Source organism: Netta rufina (assembly GCF_964035555.1).
Source record: "Netta rufina genome assembly, chromosome: 20".
Lineage (NCBI taxonomy): Eukaryota > Metazoa > Chordata > Aves > Anseriformes > Anatidae > Netta > Netta rufina.
The window spans coordinates 7015014-7031247 of NC_140144.1; the positions used below are offsets into that span (position 1 = coordinate 7015014).

The 16234-nt window shown below is 53.4% G+C and overlaps 2 protein-coding genes across 2 annotated transcripts in view; one reads left to right on the forward strand and one right to left on the reverse strand.

Moving 5' to 3' along the window:
• Positions 1 to 1916: 1916 nt before the first annotated feature.
• On the reverse strand, positions 1917 to 5967 carry BRD3OS (BRD3 opposite strand). Its single transcript, XM_084299022.1, has 2 exons — positions 5860 to 5967; positions 1917 to 5689 (listed from the first exon to the last, which is right to left on the reverse strand). Exon 2 carries the CDS (start codon positions 5069 to 5071, stop codon positions 4802 to 4804), a length of 270 nt encoding a protein of 89 aa, XP_084155148.1. The 5' UTR covers positions 5072 to 5689; positions 5860 to 5967; the 3' UTR covers positions 1917 to 4801.
• Positions 5968 to 10043: 4076 nt separating this feature from the next.
• Positions 10044 to 16234, forward strand: part of VAV2 (vav guanine nucleotide exchange factor 2) — a gene marked incomplete at its 5' end in the record, with an annotated part of 120406 nt that continues 114215 nt past the window's right edge. The window contains one exon of the mRNA XM_084299258.1: positions 10044 to 10247. Coding sequence (XP_084155384.1) covers positions 10044 to 10247 — 204 coding nt within the window. The remainder of the gene's footprint in view (positions 10248 to 16234) is intronic.

The following is a 16234-nucleotide window of genomic DNA, read 5'->3' on the forward strand; positions in this document are numbered from 1 at the left end:
ATCAACCAGCATTACTGCACCTTTAAAAACTTTGTTAAACTTTTATCTGATTGTAAGGTCAGCCTGTCTCCTGGCATACCATCAGATGTAGGCTCAATGGGACCAGAGGGAGATCCGCATCCCGTGGGCTCAGGCCCTGGTTTATCTACTAAAGGAATCTGTCGAGTCCGACAGTTTTCTGCTAACCAAATGTTGTCTATACAAAATCTTTTCAGTTTTGTATCGATGTGATTTTAAACTTTCCTACCGACAGGGTTTGTAACTGTAGAACTGATATTTCAGGACTATGTAGCTGATGTCTGTGGGGTGTGTGCACAATTGCTGCACGCACCCACACACACATACACAAGCACGTGTGTGCGTGTATATATACAAATTTAGTTACCCAGTGAGGTCTCTTTCCATGTTCTCTATGTGGTAGAAGCAGACTGCAGTTACCTAATCTAGTTCTTTCTCTGTTTTGGGGACTCTTAGACCAGTTTTTAATTTTTTCCTTGTTTTGAAAGGAATGATGTTTTTTAAAGCTGGGGTTGGAGCTAGGGGGAAGGGATTGGGGCATGACAAACAAACAAAAAAAAAAAAACACAAAACACAACCTTTTTAGTAATTTTTAAAAAAAGGAATACTCTACTACATGAGCAGTTACCACTAGGGCTAACTGGGCAGGCTCTGCATTGTCAAAGATAAATTTAGGGCGAGGATGCGTTACACTAGCAGCATTATCTTGCTTGTAAAACAATGAGATGCATTTAAAGCAAAAATGGTATTTGCATATCTTTTTAAATGTCATTTTTAAAAATAAATAAATCACCAGCTAGGATTTGACACAGGCCACTTAGAACTTATCCCTGATACTGGCATAACCAATCCAGAAAGATTTGTTGTTGTATTTGTTTTGTTTTTCCTTTTTTTAATATTTAAAAAAAAATGTTACTTTTCTGTATGATGTGCATGCAAATTTACCGTAACTTTTTCTTAAAACTTTTTAGTGCCATTTCTAGTATATTCCTGTAAATGTCAGTTACTGGAAAAAAAAAAAAAAAGTCAATGTAAGTAGTTTAGCTTGTTTATTGCAAATTGCTGGCCTCAAACACAACAGAATTTTTAAAAAAAGTTAGAAAGTAATCTTTGATGTTACTGGTAATGGACCCTGGTCCTGGGGCATTTGTTTTGTTTTCATAATAAAAAGAAAAATTGTTTTGTGTGTGCAGTTTTATACTATATTTTCCCCTCTCCTCTTCTTTTCCTCAGTTTCCCTTTCAGGTGTGGCAGCTCAGCTGAAAACCAGTGGGGCTTTGACCTACCAATTGGTAGAGTAGCATCGCCACCAAACAAACGTAAAAATACTAAGTGAAATAATTTGGGAGTTATTTTGCAAGCCCAGCTGTTTGCACGGATGGTGTGCTGCACTCCTGGGGGCAAACTGCCTGCAGAGCAGAGGGCAAGTCTGGGGTGCTGCCAGCTTGGCCTGGGGGGCTCTGAATCACATCTCAGTACCTGCCATATGCTAAATACACCTTTTTTTTTGTTTGTTTGTTTGTTTGTTTGTTTTGTTTTTTTTTTTTTTTTGTGAGGGTTTTGGGCTGCTTTAATGCAGGGGGGCAGCCAAGGAAGGACGTTTTCCCCTCCTAGAAAAACCTATCATCTGAAGGGGCCTCACCTTGTGAGAACTGCACCTGATAAAGGTAAGTTGAGCTGAATACAAGGAGGTTGAAAATCTCACCCAAGTTTAATGCTATTTTCCAGCCACCAAGACCTTAAAAAACCAGAGGGAATTTCTCACCAGCTGCGGCTGCTGGGCCCCGCAGGTCAGTGAGCCCAGGGCAAGCAGGACATAGGAGATGCAGTTGGGAAATGGGGGTCCTACAGCGGCTGACTGCATTCACAGCACAGTCCTGACATTGCTGTATGGTGGCCAAAAGCTATTTTGGTTACTGAAGGTTATTTTTTTTTTCTGTTAGCTTTCTCAGATGGATGCCTGGTGGTTTATTTATACAGTAGGGGTTACAACAGCCAGGTTCCTGCAGGGTTAATCTTTCTCTAACCTTGTTCCTGCTCGCTGGGCTTAAAAGCCGTGATCTGGAAGGTTTCAACAAACCTCTTTTGCCCATGGAAACGTGGTTTTTTTTTTTTCAACCTAGACTTTAAAATTCTCCTGCGAGGCTGCTGCCTCCACAAGTGATCTTTTCCAGCAGTGCTGTGACTTCAGAGGGGCCCCACCAGTACCTGAGGTAACCCCCCGCTGAGGGACATGCAGAAGAAAAACTCACGCCTGCACACAACGATGCGTTTAAATAATTTTAATGCACTTAACCAAAGAGGCTAAAACAGCATTTTAAACCAGTGCATTAACACTACCCACCTGCCTTACAGAAATGCTCGCTTCGCAGCAGCCACCCCACAAACCTGCTGTGACTAATGAGGACACAGCTACGGAAACTGCACTCACGCTCACGGGCACGAGAGGGAAGAACAAGTCACACTTCTCCTACTGTCCTGTCTGCCCTCAGTCCTGGAAGAACTTATGCACACACTTAAGCTTTTATTCCTGAATAGTTTTAACGCTTTAAGCTGAATTTCGGTTTACCAGCCACATAAACAAAAAGGGACTGATTATACCCAAAATAAATCATCTTTCTTACTGAAATTAAAAAAATAAATGCGGTTTTTCTATAAGAAAAGTAAAGAAAATGAACAGCTGGCTTTGGGGATGTGCTGTTGTTCTCCCTCGTTCCTTAAACTCCCAGGATTAGGGCGCTCCCCTGGGCTGCTGGAAAGGCCCTGAGCCTACTTCTGCCTTGCCAGGTTGCTTCTGTGCTTCCCAGGGGAGCCCTGGGGCCAGGCTCCTGCCCATTTTTATTTTTTTTTTTTTTTAGTGCTCACCTGTCTGGAGCCCTGGGTGTGCCTCATGTCCCAGGCAGTGCCCTGCCTTAACCAGCCCACTCCGTACAGTGGTTCTGCTGCCCTGCCAGCAGCTTTCTGAGTCCAGTTAGTGTTGTGAATCCTGCTGGATGCTTCTTCCCCAGCTGAAAAACCATACACCGAAAATATTTCTCAGCTAGAGCTCGTCCTGCCAAGACCAAGAGGACTCTTTGAGTGTGCAGAGCGATGCCTACGGCTGGGAAGCACCGAGGTCCATCTCAGCAGGTTTGGTTTTATGAGCACACACAAGGTACCAAACATTAACACATGCATAAATAGTTATGTTAAAAAAATGAGCTGCCCACGTTTTGCAGTGAATATAGTGATCAGGGCTGAGTACACCAAACCTCTCTGATCTCACAGTAACACAGGTACGTTCTGCTCAACACATCAACTTCAGCAAACCTCAGTGTTTGTGCATTTAATGCGCACGGGAGAGGTGGAGAAAATTCTTCTTTGCTATATTAAAAAAAAATAAAGTGCTTGAGAAATGCTTAAAGGGAGAGGTTTTAGATAAATATGATAGCGCTACTGACTGTGCCTAATTTTAGGCAGGTAAATAATCCACCTTGAAGTCAACATCAAATACTGATTTGCTGGAAGTTGAGCCCATGTCCAACCACTGCTGGGTTGAGCACACAGGGCTCAGCCCGATGTTCCACTTCAATGCTGAACCCTGGGAACACAATTAACAGCCCTGGAAGTGGTTCTGCTTTGTCTTTAAGAAAGGTTTAGGTGCTTGCTGGGTTGGGTTCTCAGCTTGACCTTGTCATGAGGAAGTTAGGGACTCGGCTCCAACAGCAACAACCTGAGAGCAGGACCCATTGCTGAGAGGTATAACTGTAGTATTTTTGTCTCCTAAAACCCTTCAGTTGGTTGAAACAAATGCTGCCAGACACAATGTATGTGTACCAGATCTACTAAAGCAAGAGATGTTATCCAACCTGAATTAGAAATCATTTCAAGCTCCTACATGCATTAAAACCTACATGCAAAGCAGACCTCAGTAGGCTGGAGATGTGTGTATTTACAGCAGCTTTCTTCCTGTTGCTCTCTTAGGCCCATCCCTCCCTCTCAGGTGGTTCACCCGGCAATGCATTCCTGGAGCATTAGCTGGGGCCTGTGCAAGCTTTAATGGGGCTGGGGATCTTGCTGCAGGAAGGGACTCGGCTGCACTGGCTCCAGAAGTCCTGTCTGTAATTTATTTCTGTAATGCCAAAGTGAAAGGGCACTTTGCTTTGCAGAGGATGAAGCTGCAGTGCACCTTTCCTGTTAAGTATGTTGAAGGCTCAGATAAAAATCTCAACACATTTTTTCCCTCTTCCCCTTTCATTTAACTTCATGACCTGGTTCTAAGAGACCACTTCCAGGGAAGTAATTAAAGGCAGACAGGGCAAGCAGAGCAAGTACTGGCTGTGTGTGTTAGCAGATAATCTTCCTAAAATCTTAATCTCAGCGGAAACCAATCTAGACTCGCCTGTCTCCCACCAGTGTTTGCAGAGCTTTGGCAATGCCTAAGGACTAGCAAGGTAAAGTGCCTGCTGGGGCCAGTTCCCAAATGGCAGCGGGTGTTGTTCACGGTACACAAGCCACTTAAAGCAACACATGGTCCAGCATGGACCCTGCTGATGATGCTAGGCGGCAAACACGGGCTCATCAGTTCCTGAGCGAGGCTGGTTTTGTTATATACACTCAACGACATGCAAAATCAGATGCTACCGACAGCAAAAATTAACATAAACTTCCAGCAGCCTTCGTGACCGATCCCACACCCGGCCTTAGCCGCAGGTCTGGTGGCACGGCGTGAGCCCTCCACCTCCAGCTTGCTGCAACTCTGGTTCGTCTCCACGTGCAGATTTCTGGTGCCCAGCCACCGGAATTACATGATAGCACAAAACTTGGACTGTCCCGTGTCCCTGGAGACATCCAGCTTGTTTTTGTCCCGCACCAGGATGGCTTCGTTGCCGTACTGCGAGTACCACATGCTGCGGCTCCGGCTCAGGTACGTGTTGGGCGGCGCCGACTCCAGTTTCTGCTGCTGCTGCTGCCAGATGAGCAGCGAGGTGTCCCTGTAGCGCAGCCGGGCATAGCCCTCGGACAAGGCTTTTTCGGGCAGGGGCACCCTCCCGTTCATCACCTTGTCAGTCATCTGCTCAAGGGCACCTTCAAAGGCGAGATCTTCCTCCCGGCAGCTCCGAAATACACCCCGCTGGGGCGGTGCAGACCGACGGCAGCTTGGTGCTCAGGGGAGAACATCCCCAGGGGCACAGCTCCTGGGGGCTGCGAGCTGTATGCCTGGTGCCAGCGCCCCTCAGAAGAGGGCACGGGAATGTGCGCACCCGAAAATCACAGCGGGCAGCCTGGCCTTGCTTAGGGAACAAGCCAGGGCTTTTCCAGAAGCTCATCCAGCGGTGGTGTTGGTGCCCCTTTCATCTTGCAGAGGGGCCGGGCGCATGAAGCTGGGAGTGATGGGGCGAACGGCTCCGGCTGAGGGTCACCTCTCCAAAGGATGGAGCCCCGAATTGTAGGGCACACCTAAGGGGCCACCAGCAGCATCCAGGCTTGTGCGTGACCTCGTGCGTGACCTCAGCACCCGTCCGTGACCTCAGCACCCCTGCGTGACCTCACGCTGACGCCAGCCCGGCGCTCCCCCAGTCCCTTCTTGATGGATAGCGCCCAACACAACCCAAAGCGCTGCCTCCACGTCTCCGCACCCCTCCTGGGCCACCCATCACCTCCCGACAGCACCGCTCCGAGGGGCTTCAACCTGGAGGGGGGGGGGACACACAGCGAGGGTCACAGCAAGGCCTGGCACCGCCCCCCTTTTCCCCTCCCTCCACCCTTTTCCCACCCTTCCACGGGTTTCCCACCCTCACCCCCTGCCCCCCTTTAGGGTGCCCCCCACCCTTGGGCGCTCCCTGCCCCCCCCGGCCCCACCGTGCCTGCGCTGCCCGGCCCGGCTCGGCTCGGCCCCGGCGCGGCTCCGCGGAGCGGCTGCGGAGGCGCCTCCCGAGCGCATCACGGCGGGGAGGAGCCGCAGCCAACGGCGGGGGGGAGAGGACGGGGCCGGGGCGGAGCCGGGGAGGACCGGGGGGGACTCGGGGGGGACCCGGTGCTCGCCTCCTGCCCGCCCCCAGCCGCTCCCGGTGCTGGCTTTGGGGCGAGCAGCGCCCCGACAGCAGCATCTTGGGGTTCCCCCGGCACGGAGCAAGAGAGCTGAGCGCAGGGAGATTTTTATTATTTATTTACTTGTTTGTTTACTTATTTATTTACTTATTTATTTTATTTATATGCTGGTGGTGGTAAATCTCAGCTGCCAAGCTTCTTAGCGCCCGCTAAGGCAGCGCCCTGGTGGGGTTTTTGCCCTGCTGGGCAGCTGAACGCAGCCCCAGCCGCTCTCACGCTCCCCGTCCTTAGAAGGGGGGGAGAGGAAAGTATGCTGGAAAGGGAAAAAACAACCCGTGGGGGGAGATAAGGGTAATTTAATAAAAGGGAAAAGGAGGAGGGAGAAACAAGCAGAGGCTGAGCGGAAGCACAGAGGGAGAGAAAAGGAATTCCTGCCCGCTTCCCGTCAAGGGGAGGAGGGAAGGAAGGAAGGACAACGGGAGGATGGACGCATGGAGTGGTCAGCACTGGAGATGTCCCGACTCCGCCTGATCCCCTCCCGCTAGCACAGCAGAGACAGGAGCCAGCCCAGGCCCCTCCCTGTGGAAGCTGCAGAGCAAAATGTGAAATCACTGAGTGGAACCAGATTTGCTTTTCGCTTTCCTGCTCCCCTTTGCCAGCCTGCAGGCACTCACCCCCATCGGCTGCTCTGGGTGTGCAGGGGTTCAGGAGCTCCACAGCAGCCTCGGGCTGTCCTGGCAGGGGTGCAGGGCTGCTAGCAGGAGGATAATTGCAATCCCTCTTCCAGGCCACGAGCTGTCTGGGCAGGTCGATCAGGTGCTTACAGCAGGCGGTGAGCCAGACAAAATTGCTGTCTGCACCGGTGAATATTTGTAGTTTGACAGCAGCACTTCAACCCTGATTATCCATGTGGGGTGTGCAGCCTGCATCTTCCTCCTCCCAGCCTGCATCTTCCTCCTCCCTGCCTGCACCAGCCGCAGCCGTGCGACCTGTCCCTCGCGAGGATCGAGCAAGAGCCACTGCTGAGCACTGTTGGCCGAGCTGTGCCTCCCGCAGCTTTCCTAAAATAGTTGGAGAAGGGAGCCCACAGGGTCTCATGGCACGATGTAAGCGGTGCCAGGCTGCACGGTGACTGCTGACAGCTCCTGCCCGGGCAGCCAGGCCCCAGCTGGGGATGGGTGTCCTATGGGACAGGCTGGTGCACACGCAGCCTGATCCAGAAGGTGGCAATGGCAATCCATGGACACTCGGAAATGGGGATTTCGTGGAGGCACGGCCCTGGTATTTAAGGGAGATTTTCAGATGGATGCTCCTAAGAGGCAGCGTGGTGGCAGCTTCTCTGCGTGCTCCAGCTGGGGGCTCCTGCCGGCACCGAGTTACTGAGACCCGGGGGATGAAAAGCCATGAAGCCCCTTCTGTTACTACTTCTGTTTTAGTATTTTTCCAGCGTTCATCTCTCAGGCCTCTCACTTGAGAAAGCAACACGAGGATGGGCCACGAGCGCCGAGAGCAGCGCGCTGGGTGCCCAGCAGAGGGTGGTGTCAGCCTCTGCCAGCAGCTCCGCCGCTGCCCCAGGCTGTCCTGTCTGTCGTTCCCTGGCTGCCTGTCATTCCCTGGCTGTCTCTCGTTCCCTGCCTGTCTCTCATTCCCAGGCTGTCTGTCATTCCTTGGCTGTCCTTCATTCCCTAACTGTCATTCCCAGCAGAGCCAAGGGGCAGGAGAGGGGAGCACCAGCTCGAGCACAAAACCCACCCCGTGCTCCTTTTCATTTGTCCAATCCCCCTTTCAGCTTTAGGTTCACACTGGTAGCAGTTCCTAGATCCTCTTTGCTTGTCCCGTACTCCCCTGGTTCAGGACATTTGTATGATCTGCAGCTCGCAGCCCACAAGAGTGCGTGCTGGCTGCACGCTCGTCGCCGAGCCTTGCCTTCCAGTTGTTTCCCCTCTCAGAAATCCCTGCTATCAGCTGTTTTTCCTGCTGCAGAGGTGGGTGAGAAGCGTCCTTGCTTCAGCACCTCCCACGTAGATGCTGGCTTTGCAGCTGCAGCGATCGGTCCTGAGTGTCCGAGGGCCAAGCAGGGGTTTTATTATGCAGTAAAAAAAGGCCAGGCCATAGCAAGCAGCTTTAATTATACGCATATAATAAACTCCTCTGTAGCCCTCTACCTACAGACTTGATCTCACAAAGCAGACTAGGGCTCAGTGACCCAAAATTATCCCTGGCGGGACTCCACGCCTTTCAATGGCTGCGTGACTCCTGCCCACTGGGTGCTGCTGGAGCCCAGGCAGAGTGGCTTAATGGTGAACTTCAGGAATGAGAAAGTTATGGAGAGAAATCACCTCTGCAGGGTACGGGGAACTACAGATCAGCATGCTCCCCAGTACACCCAGGGCAGGGCACAGCTCTGATTGCGAGGCCGGGGCACAGGGATGCTGCTCCCTCTCCGTTTATACTCGCACCCATCCTGCCCTGCCAGAGGTGCACCAGGCACTGCACACAGCCAGACCGGGGGCAGACCGAGCGCCAGCACATCAGGCTAAAAGAAGCACTTCCCGTGCTATTTGAAAAAAAAAAAATAAAAAAATAAAAAAGCTTCGCCAAACTGTCCTTGGAATATCAAACAATTGTTTTTCATTCTTTACAGGGATCTTCCTTCCCATCCTGGAAGCGAAGGGTCATGCCAGCAGAGTTACTCTTTCTTCTTTATCTCCACTTGGCTACATTTGGAAGAGATTAGCGTTGCATTTGTTTGACATCCAGGTTAATAGCTTCCCTTCGTCCCAGCCTCGGCTTCCGGTGTTGGCTATCTGGAAAGCCAGGACGAAAATTAATTGACAAACTCTTGGGAGAGGATCTCCAAAGAAAACTCAGACCAGATTTGAAAAGAGGCTGCTCTGAAGTGTGCTGATTTGGATGGGAGCCACCGAGGGAAAATTAGAGATTTTCAGGAGTTTGCTGCCAAGGAGTTAATGGCCAAGAGTTGAGGTTTGCAATAAATACGCTGGTAATTAATTATAGGAGTTGTCTTCGTGTTTGAAAGTCAAGGAACACGATCGCTTGTTTGGGTTAAACATCTCCCCTGCAGTATTTGCAGCCCAAACACGAGCCGGAGAGGGGGAGCGTGGAGCCAGACAAAGCAGCGGCTGCTCGGGGGAGGGCCGGGAGGGTGCTGGGGGGGGTCTTGGGGACCCCAAATGCGAACGGGGGCCGGGGGGGAGCGGAGCAGCGGGCGGCTGAGGGGGTCCGCAGCAGGACGGGGAGCGGGGAGCTGCAGGAGGAGGGAGCGGGGGGGGGTGCAAAAAGAGAAAATAAAGGGGAAAATAAAAAAAAAATAAAAGGGAAGGAAAGGAGGCGTGCAGCGCTCCCGCAGACAAAGGGGCGGCGGGGGCGGGCCGGGAGCTCCTCCCGGCGGGGCGGGGGCTTCGGCCCGGGGGTGGTGGTGAGGGGGGGGGGCAGCAAATTCCCACCCGCGACGGCAGCGGGGGCGTCCCCAGCGCCAGCTCCGCGGCTGTGCAGGTGGGGCCGGGGCAGGAGCAAAAGCAGGAGCAGCACCAGGAGCGAGAACAGCTTCGGGAGCAGAAGCAGCAGCTTCAGGAGGAGCAGCGGCAGGAGCAAAAGGAGCAAAAGCAGCAGCAGCAGGAGCAAGTTTCCCCGGGCCGGGGAGGGGGGATACGAAGTTGCGCGGGGGCGGCCCCTTTGTTCCCGGGCCGATGCGGCGCGCCTAGCCCCGGCGGTGGGGCCGCAGCGGGGGCAGGGGCAGCCCTCCGCCGGAAAACTCGGCGCCGTCCCCCTCCTCCCCTTCCTCCTCCTTCCTCCTTCCTCCTCCTCCTCCTCCTCCTCCTCCTCCCCGCCGATGCTTCCCCGGGCGGCGAGCGGCGATGGAGCGGGGCGGTAGCGCGGCGGCGCGGTGCGGAGCAGCCCCTCGGGCAACCGCCCGCTGCCCCTGAGCAGGGAGGAGGAGGAGGAGGAGGAGGAGGAGGAGGAAGGCTGCGGCCATGGAGGAGTGGAGGCAGTGCGGCCGCTGGCTCATCGACTGCAAAGTTTTGCCCCCCAACCACCGGGTGGTCTGGCCCTCGGCGGTGGTCTTCGACCTGGCGCAGGCGCTGCGGGACGGGGTGCTGCTGTGCCAGCTGCTCCACAACCTCTCCCCCGGCTCCATCGACCTCAAGGACATCAACTTCAGGCCCCAGATGTCCCAGGTATTCATTGGATTATTATTATTTATTTTTTTTTTTGGGGGGTGGTGGTATGCGTATAGGGCTCTTTGTGTTGTTCTTGCAAAACTTCGTGGGATGAGTGAGTGCGGGCGTGGATAGGTGTGTGTATGTGTGTGTGCGTGTGTGTGTGTGTAGAGCTTTTTTTCTAGCCCCCCCTGCTGCCCTTAGCCCCCAACCCCCCTATTTTAGCTCCCAGCCCCGTACCCCCCCCCCGCACCCCGAGGCTCAGCCCCAGCGCCGGGGCTCAGCGCTGGGAAGCCGGCAGCGGCTGCACAAGGGGGCTGGGGGGGAAGAAACCGCCCCGGGGAAGAAGGCAGGCTGTGTGTCCCCCCCCATATTTATAGCCCTCTCGAAACAAAAGCAGCCAGCACGGCCGGGATGAGGCTGGTGTTACTTCCAGGGCTTTTCTCGAGGCTTATGTTCGGCTTTGATGCGCTGCAGGAGAGGCGCTCTGAGCGCTGTCCTGGCAGGGTTGCTGGCCCGAAGGGCAAAAGTTTGCCCAGAAAGATCAAAAACGAGAAGAAAACACTCCCCAGGTGCTCTGCCAGCCTGCCCCGGACCTGGGGGCATGGTGCTGTGGGGCCGGGCTCAGCGCTCCCCACCACCAGGATTTGGGGTCGGGTGACCCTAAGGCTTTAGGGTTCCCTCCCTGGGCGTGTTTCCATCTGGGATTGTTTTGGTGGAAGGATGCTTGAACACCAGATCGGCTCTGCCTGGCTGGTTTGCTGCGCTCCGTGTTCCCGCGTGCTGAGCCACGCGGTATTTGCGTGGAAATCGGGAAATGAAAATCGATGAGAAACCAACAAAACCTGGCCGTGCGTCCCTAGCCCCGCAGCTGCCGTGCCCATGGGCAGCTGGGAAGCTGCTGTCCTGTTTGAACAGCTCAGAGCTTGGTAGAAAGGGAGGGGAAATTTCCTGGTCACGAGGGCATGTGAGAATCTGGGTGTCAAAGCATTCACAGATAAATAACGTAACGTTATCTGGAGTTCTGCTGTGCGAGCACGCTACCTACCCACAAGCGCCTTTCCCTGTGTTTTTTTTTTTTTTTTTTTTTCTCAGAGTTTTGTTCAGGGTAACAGTGGGTTTGTGGCCCTTGTGGCTCCCCAGCCAGCAAAGCACAGCCACGTGCACTGGGGGAGCTGCTGTGGGTGAGGACAGCTCGCCTGCGGGGTGCTGGGCGCCAAACTGAGCCGTGTTTTGGGGCCCAAAGCGTGTTTTGCCGCATGCACAGGAGCAGCTGAGATGGAGACCTTGATCCCATGGCCAGCCAGGGTGGAAAACCCCAACCATGCGGGTGAAAGGGCAGCTCTGTCTGTGAGCACTCCTGCTGGCACGTGGACCTGCTGGTGATGGGGAAACAGCGCGCACTGAGGGCTCTTCCCGGGGTGGAACAGTGCTGCGGGGCTTCCTCTGGGCTCGCCAGGCTGTAAACCCATCAAACTGCCTTCTGCTGATGTTACCGACTGTAAATCATCTCGCTGGAGCTGCACTTGTGCAGGGACTGGCACATCAGAGTCCTACAACTGAACTTCAGTTTAATATTTGCCCCGTGGGGAAATAGGCAGGGTTTTAAGGACGGGGAGCTGCCCTAGACTGCAGCCCCTGTGTCAGGAGCCTTGTGCTGCCGAGGCAGGTGCTGCTTGTTGGAGGTGAGGGTTTACAGCCCAGCTGTTGCTGAAATCGCTTTCTGCTGCACCACCAGCTGCCTTGCAGGCTTTAGGAAGAGCATGAAGTGAGCTCGGGGGGTCGGATGGCTTTGGGCAGCCCGTTTGTGGTCAGGCAAGCAGAGCAGTGGAGAAGTGGCTGCTACGGCGAGGTTCAGCTCGTGCTGATCCACCTAGACCCGAGCTTTCACGTGTGCTCTTAGACACTTGATGTTTCTCTCCCAGTTCCTGAAGCTGGGAAGCTGGGAATTCTCCCCCAGGGCAGCTAAAGGCAGAGCATCTCGCTGCTCTTTGCCCTGTGTTTGCAGCCCTGGGGGGGGGACAGGAGGGTGCTGAGCCCTGCCCAGGGGTTGGGCTCAGTGTCCCCCAACCCCTCGGTGTCCCCCTGCAGCCACCAGCACGGGGTTGGGTTTCTCTGGGCTGAATCTCAAAAAAAAAAAAAAAAAAAAAAAAAGGCAGGAGCTGATTTTTGTCAAACAGCTGCGATGTGTTCAGACACGGGTGCTGGCATGTGCAAGACAGAGTGTGCCTTGAAACTTCAGAGGTTGTTTTTGATTATGAAGGCGCATTTTGCCTGACTGGCTGGGCTGGCTAACCAGCTGTTTGCCTGGCTGCAGAAGAGATTTTTTTATTTTTATTTTTTTTTATTCACTGGAAATGCCAGGGGACAAGACACTTGTGCTAGACTCAAAACGCCCAGCGATGTTCTGTCCTCCACCTTTCCAAGTGAATTAAATGGGGTTGTGCAGGTGTGTAATGAGAAACAGCTTTCTGCGGGAGGCGAGCATCGCTTCAAAGGCCAGAGGTGAAATCTCATCTCTGCAAAGAATTGCTCCAAGACCCAGACGCTGTCGTGTGTTTTTTATTCTTCCCCACTCCGCGCTGATTTGTAGGGCTCTTATTTTCACTCTCAGCCATCAAAGGTGGTGTGGTCGCAGCGTGGCTCTGGCTGTGCAGCACGGCGAGGCCGGCAAGGAGCAGGCTGCAGGGGTTTGCTTCCCTGCTGTGGGGTTGCCCTGGTGTCCCCTTCCTCCTGAAGCCTTGCTGTACGTGTGCACCATGCTGCTGTGGTGCTCAGGCTGGGGCACAGCAGTGCTTTTCTCCTTGATGCTAGGCTACGTTCGTTTAACTCGTTGATTTAGCTCCTTGGGTTTAATGAATAACTCCAGCAGGCTGTGACCTCGGGTTTGCTTTTTGCTTGATTCCAGAGGCAGGAGACGTCTCGGCAGGGCAGGATGAGTGCTGCCAGCCCAAAGTTGTTGAACCTTCACTGGGATGGGCAGAAAGAGCAGCGATAAAACCCAGCTCTGTTTGGAGAGCCAGTGGGTGTGAGGCCACTTCTGATGAGCCTGGAGTAAAACTTCATTTCTGCTAATTGCTTTTGCCTTGGAGGCTGTTTGTGGCGAGGCGGGGAGCGGGCTGGTGTGCTTGCCCTCGGTACTTATTGATCGGTATGTCTGTTCCTGTGATCGGGTTCGGGGGTAATTTGACCTGCCTTCTCAGCCAGCTGGGAGCAATGCGAGGCCTCGCATTCACAAAGGAGAACAGATGTAGCACCCCTCAAACCCTCAGTCCCCATCCCTATGTTCCCAGAGCCCTGCTCCTCTCCCCCTTCCCCTCTGGGGTACCTCTGGCACCCCAAGGTTCAGCCGTGCTCGTGTCCCATGAACAGGGTGGGGAGCTCCGAGCTGCAGATCCCCATCAATAATCGGCTCTGAATCATCATTTTGTTAAGTCTCTGGTCAAATACAAATTAAATGCCTCTTCACTTGCGTTCAGCAGGGCTTTTTATTGCACGTTTGGGCGAGGCTGCTTTTGTTTTCCTCGGATAAAATTGATCTTCCCTAGGAGGGCCAAGGACACTGGTGGGGAAGCCCTGCTGCAGGCTGCTCCGGGCAGGTGGGGGCATGGGCAGAGAGACCCTGCCAGGGCTGGACCAGTTCCTCCAGATATCTTTGCAGCTCAAACCAGCTTCCTTGGCTGTCTGAGCACATTGTGGCAATGCTACCAGCTGTGATGCTGACACCCCGACGTGTATTTAGGCTGGTGGAAGTTCATACTTCAACCAAAGCAGCTGTGCCCTTCTAGGGTCTGATCATGCAGCTTGCTGTAAGGTGAAGGCTCTCCTTAGTATGCTGCATTTGCCCTTCGTTTGAGGTTGTCCTGGACACTTAAATATCTCCCAGATACTTGAAATCAAGCAACCCTATATATTTGATGTGCCCATTTGTGTGTGTGGAGATGTCAAGCTGGCAGTAATGGTCAGCTCATTAAGAATTGGTGGTTGTTGTTGTTGCATATTGACATCTCTCTGTGGATAATCCATCTTGGTCTGCAGTGCCCGGAGGTTTTATTAGGGCTCCTGAGACTGATGAGACACAGCAGACGTAATTGGCGTGATGACTTGGCTGCCCACTGCTCTGTTTTGCTGTCATTAGGGAAGGACACAGACAACTGCCTCCCCCGACGGATGCGTGTGACACCGTGCACCTGCCCGAGCTGTCAGAGGCATCCAGGCCGGTTTGTTTTCCGGAGGATGGGAATAATTTGCTATCCAAGTCCCGTTTATTGATGATGTGGGCGTTCATTTGCCACGACAAGGGGGAGCAGGTGGCTTGTAGCAACTGCTTCCCCCAGGTGTACGGAGATGGTGTGTTGGTGCACGGGGCACCAGCAATTAGCCACGAGGCTCTGGGACCTCCAACGTGCTGCTTGGAGGCTTTCTAACTAGGATGCTTGTAATTGCTTCCATGAACCTTGATCATAGCTATCTATAAGGTGGTGTTATTGGGGTTGGGTGGGCTCTGTGAGCAGGGGCTGCCTCAAACAAGCACATGAGTTACCGCCACTGCTCTGGGAATGCCCAGCCCTTTTCTGCAGATCAGAGAGTAATTCCCCTGAACAAAATGGTAATACTGGGCTTCTGGGGTTTTCCTACCCAAAAGAAACCCTAAACACCTTCAGCTTTCCCCTCTCCCAGCTCCTCGGTGCAGCTACCCCGAGGCTTACCCCGCTCAGGTCCCCTTGCTCTTTATTTACTCTCCGCTCCTTGAAGCCGAGCTCGGTTCCAAAAGCAGTTATAAAAAACGGCCTCATTACATCTCGCTGTTTACTGTGTCTCGGTGACTTCCCGTTCGGATGTGCTGAGCTTTACAAAGTGTGTGTGTGTGGGGAAAAAGGTGCTCTGTTTTGTACAGCCAAACTCGTGAGTGCCTTGTGAATAGGAACTGATTGTAGTCCTCCCCTTCGTGCCTCCTGCTCTGTTTCTGGGAGGAGATGTCAGACGGCACCCTAAAACCTTGCGGTATCCCTTTCTTGCTGTTTGGTGAGGTTGTAAGGTAAAAATGAACCTGGGGCTGAAGGCCCGTGTGTATTCTGCAGGGGCAGAAGGTGACGGAAAGCATCGGATGGATCCTGCTGGCTGTGCCAAGAGGCATAAAGAGCAGGGAAAGCTTCCCCCTCCCCTCTGGAGTGATTGATGAGGGTTAAATACCTGTGTTCAATACCGCAGGAACAGCCTCTTGAATGAACAGCTGCCTTGCAAAGCACAAAGCCAAAAAGCAGTCGCTATCGGTCCCTCTTCAGGCTGGGACCGAGCTTGGAAGCTGCCTCCTGTCCCAACAGCACGGTGAGGAGCTGTAAAAATAAATAAATAAATAAAAAATAACCAAACAAACGCTTGGCTTATGTGTCCTTGGTGGTGGCCCTTTGTGCTGGGGGTACCACCAGGGAGAGGGGTACCTCGGTGCTGGTTCCTCGGGGCAGAAATTGGCATTTTCTCAGCCAGCTCTTGCCTTACCTAACAGCTTGGGTGAGGTCGGGTGAGGAATTAGGTTGCTCGCTCCAGCAGAAGATCTGCAAGGTGTGGGCTGGGGTTTTGGTTATGCCACAGGTGAGGGCAGTGGCCGTGCTGGGCTGTTGGTGGCCAGCGGGGGGGCAGAGCATCGCGGGGTGTGGGTGCGGGGCCGCAGCCTTTGCTTGCTTCAGCTCCTCGGGAGCCAGAAGGGACCCGGCTTTTTGGCTGGACAGAAATGTTGCTTCAGACTGACCTCAGGGCAAATTTTTGATCTGCTGCTTTGTCCGTTCTTAAAGAGACAACCCTTTTTCCTCCAGTGTCTGAGTATTTGTGCTTCTCCACTTGGATTCCCTCAAGCCTGCTTTAAGCAGCCTCTCAGACTTAGGTCTTGCAGGGCTGATTTTGTTTTAATTTTTGAAACCTTGCAGTCTTTCTCCTGTGCAAGAGCCCTACAGATGCCAGAGCTGGGAACACGGCTGGGCTCGGGGGGGGAGCATTGGGGTTGTCTC

What these genes read in the sequence shown, in the direction of transcription:
- BRD3OS (XM_084299022.1), bottom strand. Translation starts at nt 5,071, where the DNA reads ATGACTGACAAGGTGATGAACGGGAGGGTGCCCCTGCCCGAAAAAGCC.